Source organism: Archocentrus centrarchus, chromosome 11, assembly GCF_007364275.1.
Source record: "Archocentrus centrarchus isolate MPI-CPG fArcCen1 chromosome 11, fArcCen1, whole genome shotgun sequence".
Taxonomy (NCBI): domain Eukaryota; kingdom Metazoa; phylum Chordata; class Actinopteri; order Cichliformes; family Cichlidae; genus Archocentrus; species Archocentrus centrarchus.
This window is the reverse complement of record NC_044356.1, coordinates 36,094,521-36,111,422: the sequence shown is the minus strand read 5'-3', so window position 1 is coordinate 36,111,422 and position 16,902 is coordinate 36,094,521. Positions and strand designations below refer to the sequence as shown.

General features: G+C 40.9%; 1 protein-coding gene and 1 long non-coding RNA gene across 2 annotated transcripts; one reads left to right on the top strand and one right to left on the bottom strand.

Annotated features, from left to right (window-relative positions):
* Window positions 1-10,379: 10,379 nt before the first annotated feature.
* On the top strand, window positions 10,380-12,683 carry LOC115788696 (uncharacterized). The gene is made up of 3 exons (XR_004020614.1): window positions 10,380-10,446; window positions 11,851-11,946; window positions 12,657-12,683. It is a non-coding gene; the product is annotated as an uncharacterized LOC115788696 (long non-coding RNA).
* A 777-nt stretch (window positions 12,684-13,460) lies between these two features.
* LOC115787783 (uncharacterized) lies at window positions 13,461-16,283 on the bottom strand. The gene is made up of 7 exons (XM_030740504.1): window positions 16,110-16,283; window positions 15,892-16,028; window positions 15,479-15,572; window positions 14,978-15,307; window positions 14,742-14,898; window positions 14,533-14,657; window positions 13,461-13,960 (listed from the first exon to the last, which is right to left on the bottom strand). Exons 1-7 carry the CDS (start codon window positions 16,119-16,121, stop codon window positions 13,643-13,645), a joined length of 1,173 nt encoding a protein of 390 aa, XP_030596364.1. The 5' UTR covers window positions 16,122-16,283; the 3' UTR covers window positions 13,461-13,642.
* Window positions 16,284-16,902: the final 619 nt, after the last annotated feature.

Below are 16,902 nucleotides of genomic sequence, written 5' to 3'. Positions count from 1 at the left end.
CTTTTTTCACTTCACGTAATCTCCTTCTTTTGCCTTTTTTGGCACACTCTTACCCTCGCCACGACAGTAACATGCACACCTCGCTCATGTGTTTCGATAATTTTATGCTTTATATCCATCGTCATCATCCTTTTCAGTACCGATCTTGGCATTCGCTTTCTTTGGATCCATGGTTTTAAAATAAATAAAAAATAAATGCGGAAAATAATCAAACACATCAACAACCACTGACAAAAAGGAGTGCACAGCGAGAGGGGAAAAACCCTGAACTGAACGCGTGGATGGTGTATTTTCATTCAGTCGTAACTCAGATATTCACTCGCAACATAAGCAAATATTTGACCAAGTGACCGATCGTATCTCAAAGAAAACTTGTTAGTTGGGACACTCGCAAATCAAGGTACCGCTGTATTTGGAGAAACCTTGACCGCATCATCACAGTAGGACAGGCCTCTGCACTAGGAATGGGAATTGATAAGAATTTAGAATAGAATAGAACTTTATTGTCATTATACATACAATGAAATTAATCATTATACAACAATTTATATAACGACATTCCATCACAATATAACGAAATTCCGTTCGGAACAGCCATCCAGAGAAGAAACAGACAAGACTAACATAGGGGAGATGGGTGTCCGCAGCCGCTGCCGTTTTTCACTGGTGCCACCGCTACAATCAGTCCCCAGAAAAGGAAACAAACACACATCATGGGGTAGTTAGGTTAAAAAAAACAGTCATCTGTCAAAGTCAAAGTCAAAAAAGTCAAAGTCATCTGCTCATGTTGACCACCGTACCAGGGTCCAAAAAAACCACCTTAGCAAAGCATATTTGTATATTTAAAGCCAGGATAGCAATATGGTGTGGGAGGAGGGGGGCAGGAGGGGATGCAGATGGAGATGAGAGGGTGGGGGCATTGTGGAGCCAGATGCCAGCTCCTAGCCAAAACAGTTCGCTGATAGTGATGGAAGTTCATCAGGGGCCGTGGTACACCAGATCCAGCTTCACAGATCACAGAGAGGGCTGAGGGGAAGAGCGACCGTCACACATAGCCCTGGAGAGATATGATTGCCAGCCCAAGGCCGGCTAGGGAGCCGAATTCCTGATAATGCAGATGTTGTTTTGGCTACTTGTTTTTTTCCAACAGCCTTCAGTCTCACTGTGGAACCCATTCAGTAATCCAATATTCCAAATTCATTAGTTACCGTCCTCACCGTGCAGAACCGAACCTTATCTCCAGATCTAAACCCTCTCGCCTGCGAGCACGCTTTACGGCTCAGGTCCAACAAGCTTTGAGTCTGAGTTTGTACGGCCCTGCACAGCCCATCCACCTGGGTCTGCAGCCTCGGCTGATGTCGAACTGCTGCCCAGATTTTATTAATTTCCCGGTAAATCAGGTATCCTCCGAGTCCAAACAGAAGAGATACTGCTACCAAATAGCCGAATATGTAGGCGTCTTCAACGTCCTCGATCTCCAGAGCTGAGAGGCACACAGGTCTCCACGAACCCCAACAATCGATGACATATCCAACTGGATCTGTTCCACTCGGACACGCAGGCTCCGCTTTCCCCGATCTCATAGTGGAGAAAATTCGATCAATGGTATTTGGGGCCCAGTTTGCCAGATCCATGTTGCTCTCAATGTTATTCTTATTCGGACAGTGTGTAAGAGACGCTCTCACAGCAAGTAGGAGAGATAGGGACAGCAGGGAGAGAGAGATAAAATGTGACCATCTCTGTCAAGAGCAGGAGGGAAAGCGATTCCCATTCCATTATTCCTGCTTTTGTTGAAACACTGAACATAATTTTGTAATGCTTTTTATCTTGACGTTTCTGTCTTCACGTTGTTGGATATATTCCGAACCAAATAAGGCACGTGTGTGATGTAATCACGTAAATGCATCCTCACGTCAATGGAATCGATAGGCGGAATCGTTAAACAAACAGACTAACGATTCCAAGGAAATGAATTACTGGGAACCGGTTCTCTACAAGAACCTGTTCTCAATTCCCATCCTTACTCTGCACAGCATGTACCACCGACAGATAGAAGTGTCTGGACAAAGCTGGAGGCAGCACAGAGGCACTAATCATGGCAGCACAGGAACAAGTTTGAGGTCTAAATGGGACACACCCCCAAGGGTGGTTGAGAATAACAGAGCTAAGATCCTGTGGGACTTCCAGATACAAACTGGTGATGGCTAACCAACTGAACATCGTGGTTGTTTTCAAACAAAGGAAGAAGTCTGCAGTGATAGATGCTGCAATACCACGTGATAGCAACATAAGGACGAAAGAACACGAGAAGCTGGAAAAATATGAAGGGCTCTGAAAAGAGCTTAGACAGGACGAGGAAGGTAAAGGTAACAGTGGCCCCCGTGATAATTGGATCACAGGGGGCAGTGACCCCCGAACTAGGAGAATGGCTTCAGCAGAGTCCAGGAACGACATCCAGAAGAGCTCGGTCCTGGGAACAGCTAAGGTAGAGGACTCGAGTTTTGGATAAAGACCACCTGTGGGGTGAGCTGGGATGATTTTTTTTTTTTTGTCTGTGTGTGTGTGTGTGTGTGTGTGTGTGTGTGTGTGTGTGTGTGTCTGCATTAAAGCTAATACTTTCTGTACAACTTGGGTCCTGTTTTTGTTAGCAACAGTGATGGTATAGTTACCTTGAAAAAGTAGTCCGACTACTGATTACTGATTACTCCTTTAAAAAGTAACTTAGTTACTTTACTGATTACTTAATTTAAGAAGTAACTAAGTTAGATTACAAGTTACTTTATTAGTTACTTTCAACAGCGGCCGGTCTTGTGCCAAAAAGTGATCGTCTGTCATAAAGTGATCCTGATGTTTCTGTGTGTTTTTATGTGTAATGTCTTTGCTTATATTGGTAAACAGAGTGCAGTCAGCATGATTTATGAAGGGCTTATATATAAAATGCAGAAATAATCTGTTTTTCAACAATCTTTAGGAGTCTGTGTTATTGTACCTACATTATAATCAATCCAGAGCTTTTTGGCCACTTCAAATATCTTTATAGATCTGTGATGTTATATTTGTTGTGATTTCTGCAGCTTTCTGAGACAGATTTCTGTTTAAAAAGACATTTTTAATGTCAGACAGTTTTTACCTTGATAAAAAAAAAAACAAATATATAAAAGTCACTTTGCCAAAAACTGAGTGCAGCTTCTACCTTGTGATAGAAATGCTGTTTCTCACTCAAAATGACCTGATATCATTCATGAGAGATAAGTTTGATATATGCTTCACAGATTATAGTTCAACAAATCATTTACAGTCGTTTAAATACAGGGAATGATTTTTTGGAAAATAAAGAAAATGGCTGTTTGGCAGACGATCACTTTTTGGCACAATACCAGCCTCTACTATATACTGTAGTAGAGGGCTTTTCAACTTTTTCAGCTCCCCCCACTTACTGGTTTGTACTGAAGTCCAGCTTTTGTTGTTTGGGTGCTGGGGGGCTCCTGCTTTAGCCGCAGCTCTGCTTCACCACCTGTTGCGACTCGCTCTGTAAGTGTGACTGCGCCATGACTCCAAATGTTTCCTCATATTTGACGTAGTGTTTTTGAAGCTAGACAGCACTTTGTCACAGCACAGAGTGCACAACTAACCTTGATGTTGTCATCTTTAGCTGACACAAACTCAAAATAGTGCCTGAATTTCAGCTAGAAAACGCGCATCTCTTTCCTCCCTCCACTTTTTACGTTTGTGTGTCTGTGCTGTTATTGTCCTCATGCTGAAAACAGGACTTAACTGTCGCATCTGCCATACGTCACTCCCCGAGACACAAGAAGAAAGCAAAAATATATGTTTGTACTGAGGAAAATGACAAAAATAGTAACACAGTGACTTGGATAAATTACTTTAATCTGCTTACTGGACTGCAAATAGTAACGCGTTAGATTACTCGTTACCGAGAAAAAGTAGTCAGATTAGAGTAACGCGTTACTAAGTAGCGCGTTACTGACATCACTGGTTAGCAAGCTAACTAGCATTTTGCTGCACTGTTCTGCACCATAGTTAACACCTAAAATTCTCAGCCCAGGGCAGCGTCAGGCGATCAACCGATGACTGGAACCCTGAGCTCTCTCCAAAACATAAAGTCTTACCTGGTTATTTGGTCAACATAAACATACAGGTTATACTGCTGAAACAAGTGTAAGCAAGTGTCTGTTCCATAAGGGGGTCTCAGATGCACATGTGCACCACTATATTTGGTTTTTTTTTTTAGCATTTCAAAAATATAAATAAAAATTGGTTATAAATTTCCAGCTAAAAATGAACTATTCCCATAACAGTTCTTGTCATGGTCCGGGGTCCTTTTGATCCTGTGTATTTTGATTTTGCTTTATTAGGTCTGTTACGGGTTCCTTTTGGTTGTGGGGTTTAGTTTGTTATTTCTAGTTCCTTGTGTTTGCCCAGTGTTCTGTGTCAGGTCTGGGTCTTTGTTCCCCCATCTGACTAACTGTTTTATTTTGATAGTTGTCTGGTCCTGGTCTGTTGTGTTCAGTTTTGCTTCCCCTAGTCTCATCACTGTAATTTGGTTCACCTGTGTTCCCTGCTGTTTCCATTCCTCTCATCAGCCCTCTTGTATTTAAGTCCTGTGTTTTCTCTGCTTGTTGTTGCATCCTCATCATTGGTCTCCTGCTGTGTGTGCTCCCTGCTCTGGATTTATGGTTTTGCTTCAGTCCAGTCAAGTGTTTTGTTTTCCGGTCTGTAGTTTTGCCACTGGCAAAATTCATTGTAGTTCATTATTATCAGGCTGTCCTAAAAGCTCCCTGAAAAGCCTTCAGCTGATCCAAAATGCTGCAGCTAGAGTACTGACAGGGACTAGAAAGAAAGAGCAGATTTCTCCCATATTGGCTTCTCTTCATTGGCTCCCTGTTAAACCTAGAGTAGAATTGCCTAACTAGACACCAGCTGTGCTGTAATCTCTGTCAAATATGGAGGAAGAAGCCCCACTTTAAAATATTGGTGCAAAGAAGGAACCTGTTCAATCTGCAGTAACATACTGATAACTGGCTCTATACAAATGTTCTTAAAGGAGATCGAACTCCTTGTTTCAGTGTGTTCACACATGCTGACACATTGCAGTCTGTGCATGTGTGTTTAGCAGTTCATCATCATCACCATCTTTCACGCTCATGCTCGGGACGGAGGCCTGAAGGCTGCTGGTCTCATCTTCATCTCAGTGAACGGGATGAAAAGTCTTTTCCTTTCCACGCAGCCCAGATCACCCCCTGACACACACACACACACACACACACACACACCTTATACTGCTGATATAAAATGTTTGTGTCATTCAAAAGCTGCAGCCATCGTTTTAATCAAATCCAGCATAACTTGCATCCGTGTAAACAGACTTGTGGGTTCAGATTTGTCTGATGAGGTTACCTGGTGTTTGGTGTTGCTGCCGTAGAGGCCGTTGAGGTTTGCTTCATGGCAGTTCTTGTACCACCAGCCTTCTCGATAAGACATGGCACAGCGGGTGATGAAGAACGCCAGGTCCTGGTCTTTGGTGGAGAAGATCTGGTTGTTGTGCTAACTGAGAGTCACCTGAAACCAGAGGCAAGGAACAAGTCGCCCAAAGGAATGTTTCCAAATAACTTTATTTACTTATATAATTTATTATTATATGTTTTATTTGGGTGATTCAATTCAATATGTTTAATTTATTCTGATATCTTTCATATCTGTTGTGAATAGAATTTAAAATCCTTCTCCTCACATACAAGGTCTTGAATAATCAGGCACCATCTTATCTCAAAGACCTCATAGTACCATATCACCCCAACAGAGCACGTTGCTCTCAGACTGCTGGCTTACTTGTGGTTCCTAGGATACTTAAGAGTAGAATGGGAGGCAGAGCCTTCAGCTTTCAGGCACCTCTTCTGTGGAACCAGCTCCCAGCTTGGATTCAGGAGACAGACACCCTCTCTATTTTTAAGATTAGGCTTAAAACTTTCCTTTATGATGAAGCTTATAGTTAGCTTATAGCTTATAGTTAGGGCTGGATCAGGTGACCCTGATCCGGTTGTTAAGTGATGACGTAGAATTCCATTTCCGGGTCCAAACTCTCCTGTGTTCAATATGCCGCAATGCTGTGTCCCTCGTTGTTTTAATCGATCAGAATCAAAAACACACTCTCAGCTGTCATTTTATCGATTTCCTTGCGATGAGAAAAAGAAGAGGAAATGGCTGCAGTTGATAAGGTATGTTAAAATCTTCTGAATGAAGAAAAATTTAAGTGAGTTCTTACGTTAGTTAGCTAATGTTGCTAGCGTTGAACAATTAGCACTCACTAGAAAATACCCGGCTTATGGTGGTAAAGGCACACATAGGCTATGGACTTCAATGTGTTTTCATACTACAAAGACATCCCCGTGTTTCTGGTGTCATTTTTTGTGCCTCCAAGTTAAGATTGCCTTAGCTGGCGATTTTAGCTGTCAGTGACACCAGAAACACGGGGATGTCTTTGTAGTATAAAAACACATTAAATTGCATAGTCTGTGTGACTTTACCACCAAAATATAGAATCACCAAATAGCCAGCTAACTGTCAGCACTTACCTTTCCTCACTTTCCAAAAGCAGAAGGATGTGTAAGATTATAGTAATTACGGTTGATGTTATTGTTGTGAACATGATTAATGAAGAGCTAACATAATGATGAGAACTGTCTCTCTCTTTTTTTTTTTTTTTTTTATAAACACTTCCACAGGCGTGAAAACTTCACCCCAAACTGCAACTCAAAGGTGTGCAGCTGGCACTTCCCTAAAGGAAAAGCTGCTGGGCCAACAAGGTTTGCATTGAATGAGGGGAAGTCTTTTCCAGACCACAACAAGAATGTCCACAATCAGAAAGAAGCGCTGGTCCCAGCTAGTGCTGAATATCGGGGTGAAACACCAGATGAACGTGTAGCTGACAATGCAGACACACAGACAGCTACTGCAAGTACAAGTTCTTCCAGCAGTCTTATGTTGCTACAGATTGAGAAGAACATGCTAAGAGAAGAGAATGAAAAACTAAAAAAACTGGAGAAGCAGAAGCAGACTTTCTCATTCAGTCAAATATATGACAACCCTGAAAGGGTGCAGTATTATACTGGATTGCCTGATGCTGCAACTGTATTGTTTTTAGAAGCCCTTCTTTCCAAATTTGACCTCAATTATCATTCTGATTGGACTGTCCAAATGATGCCTCTAATTGACCAGTTATTTCTGACCCTGATGAAGCTCAAACTTAATTGTGGTCATGTAGACCTTGCAACAAGGTTTAAGTGCAGCACAGCCACAGTAACCAATATATTTACAACATTTGTTAGTGCACTGTATGATATTTTGTATGTTGGCATGCTGGAAAACAACATTCCCTCGAGAGCCAAGAATCAGACATCACTGCCAGATTGCTTCCGGCCATTTCCCAACTGCAGGATTGTGCTTGACTGCACAGAAGTTTCTGTCTCTAACACAGAGAGGCTTGACACACACAGTCATTTATACAGCCAGTACAAAGGATATACCATGCTAAAAGCTCTAATTGGTGTGGCTCCCAATGGTGTAATAACCTTCGCCAGTGACTTATATGGTGGGAGTGCCTCAGACAAGGCCATAACAGCAGACTGTGGAGTTCTGCAACATCTGAAACCAGGTGACATGAACATTGCAGATAAGGGTTTCACAATTCGGGACATTTTGCCAGAGGGGGTCTCACTGAACGTTCCATCTTTCCTTGTCAATGGTCAGTTCACACAGGAGGAAGTGAACAATAACAGGCTGATCTCCTGTGCAAGAATACATGTAGAGCGTTCCATTCAGAGGCTGAAACGCTTTTCCATTTTAGATCACATCCCACATCACTTCAAAAAAACATTAACCAGACACTGAAAGTCTGCGTGTCTTTCAAATTTGCAGACACCCATTCTCCGTGAAATTGAATCACACCTTGTTTGAGTTTAAAAATCCACTGTGGCAAAGTCAAAGTCACAAATATTGTCAATGTCCAAATACATAGGGATCTTAATGTAAGACTGTTGAATAAGTACAGCTTCTAATTTTGTGTTCTGTTTGCTTTAATGTAAATTATATACTGTTACTTCATATACAACTTATTTGCATAGCTTCAAGGTGATAATTGTAGTTTGTAAAATATTTAATTTAGCTCTAATTGATGTTCTTATCCTTGGCTTATGTTCTGTTCATTTTATTCCAGCTTCTTTACTCTTTACTGTGGCAGGAGACAGGTGCCCTTTGACCCCCTTTTGTCTTTGGACTGATGACTATTTGTTTTGGAGAAAATTTTCATTAAAATACAAAATACCAGATAAATGTGTTAGTCTTTATTTTCAGAAACATTTTGGGCCAAACGTTTATCTTATGAAATACCAAAATTTAATTTATGTAAACACTAACAATTCATATAACATTGGTGCAGTTTATTGATTTTTAATCATTGAATACATTTTTCTATATTTTACAAATAACAAGGGTATCCAAAGCAAAGGAATAAATATTAAAAATGAACTAGAAACAGCTGGGTTGGTGCATCCCAAATGCAGATATCAAATTATAGTTCTGATAAAATCTTGGGCAAGAAAACATCCCGGTAAAATGTTTCCAAAGTCTGGATGTTAACAGCCCAAGTTTGGTCTCTGTGAACAGGCAAGTTCACAAAGTCAACTGTAGTCCAAATAATAAAGTGACAACTGCTAGCTCCTGTGAGATGTAGGTTTCCCTGGATCTGATGCCAGTAGTTATGAGTCTTTTTGAGTGCCAGGGAACCACTTGCTTCATCCACTTCCAGAAAAAAGTCCTTACTTTCTGCTGCCTGCAAGAGAGTTTTGGCTCTGACTGACCATGGACATTTCACCTCGATGATGCAGTCATCAGAGATGGTCCCATCTGGAGAACCACCAAGCAGACCACTGTCAGATAAAAACAGTCCCCTCTCCTTGATAGCTGCACCAGTGCAGTCAGTGTTTTGTAGCAGCTTTAGAAACACATGAAAAAGACAAAACACAAGCAAGTTTTGCCAAACAAAGTATATTTAAATAAAGTCGATTTCCATGTGTTTTCTTAAGCTGCACTGAACTGTTTGCAGGGGCACGAAAGTTTTTTATCAATGCACTTTTTTACCACAATGCACTTGTTGTTTGCCCAACTGTGGCCTCCTCTATCTGTTTCTTCTCCTCCTCGGTTACAGCCATTGATGCAAGGACATAAAAAGGCTTGTCCTCAACTTCAATAAAACCTGTACTCTTAACAAGTCCGTCAAATGTCTTGACTGACAGACTAGATTTAAAGCCAAAGGAAAAAAAAATACAAATGAGTCAGTAAAGCCTTTAGTGGAACCACACAGTTTTGGCCACAGAGTTGACAAAGTAGAGTGTAGCGTATGCAATATACATCTAAATTTAAGTGGAGATCATGGACAAGGCCAGTCTGATGTCTGTAATTTAAAGGAGTTTACATTATATTTATCAAATTTATGAAAGGAGTCAAAGTAAATGTCTAAACCGAAGTATTACCTGTGGCCTTTCTGGACTCAAAATCCACCCCATCCCTGTAAAACGCCCGAGTTTTGACAGTGACGCCAGAGCCCATTCTTTGTCCTCCTGAGTGATCAGTCTTTTGATTCCAGCTGAAAAACAAACAAACATACTTTGAGTAATCAAATAAGTAATCATTTCAAGGGAGGATGCTATATCAAAATTAACAGCATTTTATTAGGACTATTCACTTAATGCACATTTAAAAAATTTGTTTATGTGCACTGAATACATTTGTCTTTATAAAACACAAGGCTGACCTTAAAGCTGAGAATAATGAAAACTTTAAATGACTGGCTCACCTTGTGTTGTTGATGGTGTCATCTCAGACTCCCTCTTGGCAACAATCTCGTCTGCTTTGGACGCCTTCGCTCTCTTCCACACATTCCACGTCGGTGCGAGACACATTCCTCTCCACCCAAATCAATAACGCTGCCATATGATGGCACTTGTCTTGGCCAATCGGGCGCTCACAGGAGCTGTACTTCACAGACTGACCCTCAACATGCACCTATATTGAAAGCAAGTTCATCTTTACCCTAAACATTCTAACAAATACTGGCAGTGCTGCTGTGTGTACCAGTACCTCTGTAGTTAGCCACACAGTAAAAATGCCAGTGTTAAAATCTTAGGTGTAGTGTTAAATAAAAAGTGTTGGTGTTGTATTAACAACACACAGCTGTAAAATAACACTGCCGGTGTAAGTTCTTACATATTTAAGTTGTTAAATTCAAGCGTTAATTGGTTGGTGTTGCTTAAGCCACGCCTTCGCTTTACGGCTGCAAAGTGCCGTCTGCTTTCTGTCGGTTGCCAGCAGTCGCTCGGTCGGACATTACCGTTTCTTTTAACCCGCAGAAGACAAAATTACTTCCTAAAGGTAAGCTAAATGTCCAGACTTGATTAATGTTTTGATAGAAATGTGCTTTTTAGTTTGTGACATTAAAAAATATACTATATTTAACCTATTTTGAATGGAAAGTTCACCAAATTCAAGGTCCCGCCATTTTACCAAATCTAGGGAGCGGTAAATTTGAATTCTAATGTTATATTTGGTCAGTTCTAGTAGTCATTTTACAGCGTAAATATGACACGTCTGGTGGTATGGCCTTAAATATTGTCGATGTGTGCATTTACAAAGCTAGCAATACAAAATGCTAATGAGCCTTCAAGAGGACGTGGGGGACGTTCCCTCCAAAAACCATGCTAGCTAGCCATTGATCGCCAGGCTCTGAACCTTGCTGAGGCGCCCTCGCGCACGGCTGAGGATTTCATGGTTTTACTTTTGGACCTCTGCTGTCATTGCATTTAACAAACAGGAGCTGACTCCGCCTGGGCTAGCTCGCTATCATCGCCGTTTGCGCTTATATCATTTAAACAAAATTTGCCATCTACCACAGAGCAGGGGCAGTTTCATTCACAACGGGTGTGCGCACACTTGATTTCGTGGGCTACAGAAATCAAAATGACAACCGGCATAAACGGGAGAAGTTAGAGGAAAAGGGAAGAGCAAAGGAAAATTTCAGGCTTTCTATTTAAAAAAAAAAATCAAAGCATGAAAGGTAAATACCAACCTTCATGTATTTTGATACACAAATTGAACATTTAATGCAAAATTTAGGGCTGCAACAATTCCTCGAGTAACTCAAATAATCCTAAAAATCTTCGATACAAATTTGTTGCTTCGATGTTTCCTTTTAATGCTGCAGCTTAGGTGTCTCCGTGTAAGCGGAGCATTTCATTCACATTAGGGACCCTTTAACTGGAGTGGATATTCGCTGACAGGTTTTTCCACGCCCCCACTGCGCTGTGCTGTGGGTGTGCGCATGTGCGTTGTACTTGCTGTGCAGAGAATGTTAGTTTCTTTTTTTTTTTTTTTTTTTTTTCTTTTCAGCAGCTGTTTTAAGTGATGGCTGCACTTGCGCAGCCATTACTGAGATGGTGAGCTCAGGTGGCCTGAAAGGAAACGTTTTTCTAGTCCAAAACAGCAGGGCTTGTTCCTGTAAACACAGTTACAGACTTACAGAGACACAGGGAAAAATGAGCAGTATGGAAGTTAAAATATGCAGATGAACTGTTAATATGAAAAATAATTTCTTATCCGGTTACTTGATTAATGGATGAAGTAATCAATAAAATACTTGATTACAAAAATAATCCATAGTTGCAGCGCTACTTGTGTTCAGAAAGCTATAGTCAAACATTAGTTTTCAGCACCAGTGCTTCTTTAAAATATCTGTAATGTGTTGTCAAAGCTTGGAATGTGTCCATTTTTGTTCTGGAGAAATGCTGGTGCAGGTGGAGCATCAGGCAGTCCAGAAATGGGTTCGGGTTCCAGTGACAGATGACTGCTATGATTACTTGAAATTCATTCAAGAGGGTAAGTTCAGTGCTAATTATGTTGATATGGAAGCTGCCATTAAATAAAGCAAGCTTAGTTTTTCTAACTCAAATGTCTTTCCCCATCATAAAGATAGTTTTTGGCCTTTAGGAATCTGCATTTTAATCAGCACCAGTGCCGTGCCTTTGCCAACAGTCTGGGACATAAACTCTGGGAAGTCATGTAATGGAGTTGAAAAATGAACAACTCTTAACCAATTTCAAAATATGTTGGTGGGTTCTGCTAAATGTAATTGCATGTTGGACCTAAAGGATAAAATATGGTCACTGCATAAATTATTATTGGTTTGGAGGATGGCATGTCAAAACTTGGACAGGGATAATTTATGTTGCCCAAAAAAGAAGATGTGGATTTGTCTAACAATTCTTAGTAGAAAGATTTAGGCCCATCTATGTGTTCCTCATGTCCAGCCTATTTATTAATTACCCTCTCTTTATTGAAGTAATGAGCTTTGTTGGAGTAATAATTCATTCATTATTGTTCATAAAAATGGTTATGTAAAATTTTGGTGAACTGTGTGACAACAATAGAGGCAACACTTCATGATAAAATTTACTATTTTAACCAGCAGCTCATTGTCTGAAAATGTTATTTGAAATATATTTTAATTATAAATGTGATTGTCCCTTTACAGTTCTAACCATGTTTTAAATTAGCAGGTTAAGATGAGTATTTTTGTTCCCTTCCAGTTCATGCTAAATTCAACTTGGCAAGTGAAGTCTCTGTAGACCTGAAGGACTCATCTGGAGTCGATGTGGATGCTGATATTTTTGATGAACTCCTGAGGTCTGCTACAGTATCTTTCAAAGTAGTCACTGAGCGCTTTGGTAAGACTATGCTGATCCAGAAAATAATGAGTGATTTCTGAGATAGGAACCATCATTGATGTCTCTATATATCCCATCTTCATGACACTTTACCTGTTGAAAGCAGGTACTGAGTTCTTGGTTGGTGAACAATGAATCAAGAGTTCCTAAAATAGGTACATACATAAATTTGTCATTAACAGGAATTTGACTGTATACACCTGTGGTTTTATCCAAACGTGTATCATAACGTACTCCAAGAACATGCTCTACTGGTTCAACAATTTTCCATTTTCTTTCAAAATACTTTTGCCTCTTTGTTTCAGTGTTAAGGTGTGTGAATGGATTTTCTATGTTCTCAAAACATTCTCTGACTTTGTTTAAGGTTTGTTCATTCACCTCAGATGAAAGACACTTAAGAACGGCATCTTGTGCTTGAATATGAACATCATTAACAACCTCCTCCATTGAACAAGTTAAAGACTGCACAATATTTTCAGAAACTCCAGCTGCTTGAACTTGGGCAATAACAGAGCTACACATATCCATTAACTGCTTCTTTTTAGCATGACTTTGTTGACCAACAGAAGAGCTACTCAATGGGTCATGAGCAGAAACATCATCTGTCTCAACACTATCTGTACCAACATTGTCCTTATAAACAGAATCTGTGGCAAATGTGTCTCCATGTGCTTTCAGCAAGTGCTTCTTGAACCCAGAATACGTGTAAAAAACAGATGAACAGCCATGTTCGCCACATTTCAAACGCAATTTGTGTCCTGGATACAAAGCATGACTAAATTTCAAATGCTGGAAAAGAGTTGAACAATTTCTGTGCTGAACCTTACAAATGTAACATGTTAGCATATTCAAGTGTTGTTAATCCTCACTCTAATTTCCCTGACTCTGGGGCTCTCCTTTGTTGTTGCAACATCAATGCCATAAACCGTTGTTTGGATGAATGTGTAGAAGTTGAGGAGGGTTGCATCATAGGACACAGCAAACACAAAGTGTGCCTTAAACAGTTCATCGAAGGCAGCCACTGCAGTCTGTGCCACACAGGGAATGGGCTTCTGATCCAGGATGATGTAGAATTTCTGTATCCTGCTCTTCTTTTCTCCAACGCAGAGGAGGAAGGGCTGTGCAGATCCAACTTTGGAAAGGAAGGTCGCCATGCTTGTCCCCACCTAAGATTGAGAGACAGCATGTTAGAAATGATTGCTCTTATTCCCTCACAAGCAACAAATTAAGGACATTTTATTATTTGGTTTTTTTTTTTTGGGGGGGGGGGGGCACAGTGGTTAGCACTGCTGCCTCAGTTAGAATACCATCTGGAAGGCCTGGGTTTGATTCCACCTTGGCCCAGGCCCCTCCCTCTCTCCCTGTGTGGAGTTTGCATGTTCTCCCCGTGTCTGCGTGGGTTTCCTCCGGGTACTCCGGTTTCCTCCCACAGTCCAAACACATGCACTTACTGGGGTTAGGTTAATTGGAAACTCTAAATTACCCATAGGTGTGAATGTGAGTGTGGATGTTGTCTGTCTCCCTGTTTTGGCCCTGCAACAGGCTGGCGACCTGTACAGGGTGTACCCTGCCTCTCACCCTATGTCAGCTGGGATAGACTCCAGCCACCCCCCGCAACCCTGAATAGGATAAGCAGAAGTGAATGGATGGGTGGATATTTCACTTTTTAAATTTAGTTTTAGAAAAGTGAGACCTATTTACTGTAAGTGAAGCAAAGTAATTCATGCCAAAAACATACCTTCATGAACTTGATAACACGGTCAGCAGCCTCAGGTGCACTAATTTTTCCCTGTCTTTTCCCCTTCGCGGTTGGAGGCAAGAGATGAACCAGCAGGAGAATAGCTGCCAGGTCACTATCCCATTCTAATGAAATAACACACACCATCTTAAGAGTCACAGCATGCAAATGCATATGTAGAGAGATCTATGAATACCTACTATAATCACTTGATTCCTCCTGAGTGGACAGAAGGTCATCCAGATGAGCACTCTGTCGAAGGCTTTTGCTGACAGTGGTGACCCTCGGTTTATAGAATGTTGGCCATCTTGCGATGAACTTCCCCGAGATGTCTTCTCCAAAGAGCATGATGAAGTCCTGCTCAATCTAGCACAGAGAAAAAAAATGCCATCACAATCCAATTCAACAAATCAATCAGTTAATTAAATCTGTCTGAGTTTCTTACTAAGCCTGGTGTATCCAAGAATCTTGGGAAGTGATCCAAGATGAGTGATGACTGGTCCAGATCATGAAGCATATTCTGTCTATGCTTAAATGTTGCCTTCATTTTCTCCTTGACAACTTCCTGGTCTGATGAATGTTTCATCATGGACATTGCTTCTTTGCATCCATCACCAAACAGCTGTTTAGATGTTAAGGTCTCCCTCAGAGTTCTCGGACCGCCTTGATGAGCAGACTTGGAGCTCCTCTTGAAGTCACTTGCAGTGTTACGCTGAACTGTTTTCAATCGATAGGCCAGATAGCCCTGTCCACTGAGAGGATCATAGTAATGCTCCTATCACAGAACAGAACAGACAAGACAAACTGTCTATTACATTCCATGCAAAAGGACAATTACAGCTGGGCTGCAACGGTTAATCGACATTCCCCCCCAAAATTAATAAAAGTCCAAACAGATTTTGACCCAAGAAGAGAACATTCAGGGTTCCTGCAAATTAATACTCACATAGCCAGTCGGTGAGCCATTATCTTTCAAACTGGGGAAGAGGGTGACAATTCCCAGGGTGTAGGTAATGCGAACGTTGACAGGAGGGACTCTCCTAAAAAACAATTTAATAAAAATATTGCCATTTCACATAGGGATTAAACAAACACACCAACTGTGCAAAGGGTTATGAATAGAAATTATATATTTAATGTATTCAATAAGTAAACTTAAAACCTCTTAAGCCCCTTCTCAGCAATTACAAACTATTTGAATAATCATTATGTTAATTGTTTTTCAAATAATTCTGACATTTCTGTGGATTTCATACATGTATGTGTTTAACTAAGATGAAATTACAGTGCAACCAGTTGAAAAAAATAAAGGTTAAATTCCGCCCCCATACAGATGGCTGAGACTTATTGATTACATACCCATGACTTTCAATCATATCCGCCACTAAAATGTTGACAAGTTTCTTTCTTGTTGGATCAGAGAGACTTCTGGTCTTGTTGTACTCTTTTATTACATCTTCTCCTCCTGGTTTTTGGTGCAGAGCTACATAGACAATCTGCAACAGATTTCACATGTCATCCTGCTATGAATTTTAAAAATGGATCAACGTTCTATTTCCAACCTTGAACCAACTCACATTTTTTGCCATCTCACTGTCAGGTGGTCCTTCAACCAGTCGTCTTCTCTGTGCTTTGGTGTTCTCTGTAATCACTGTAGAAGATGAGCTTGCTGAGCTTGGAGACTCGACTGACGAGAATGAGCCATCTTCAGAACTGAAGGAAGCATCTGTGACCTCACTCTGATCAACAGGGGCCACTGTATAAAGTTTAGAAACTTCATTAGTAAACAAATTAAAATAACTTTCGCTTTATATATATTTTTAAATGCATTCTCTGGAGCTTGAAAAAGGCGACTGGACTTCTTTTTGTTTCTTGAAGACGTTTCACCTCTCATCCGAAAGGCTTCTTCAGTTCTCAACCAAATGGTGGAGAGACCCAGGTATTTAAACCCCTGTGGGCGTAGTCCCCTGGAGGTGGTTATGACCCTCTATTGATCATGTGCTTGAACACATGTGCCCAGGTGTGAAGGGGGCGTGGGTCATATTTAATCAGTGGTTTCAGTTGAAACCAATTTAGGACTCCGCTCCATTGTTTCCTGTGGCCTATTGAGGTCACTGGAACAAAGGTGTGAATGGGGGTTGAGACGTCTGGGAAGGGAGCTCAGGACAGCACTGTAAGCGGGGGAAAGTTGGTGACGTAATCCACCTCCTCTGTTCAATGATGGTTGTTCACAGTGGACATAGATGCTTCTTTCACTCCTCTTTCAAACCATCTGTTTTCCCTGTCCAAAATGTGAACATTGGCATCCTCAAAAGAGTGCCCTTTTTCCTTCAGATGCAGATGTACTGCTGAATCTTGTCCTGTCGAGGT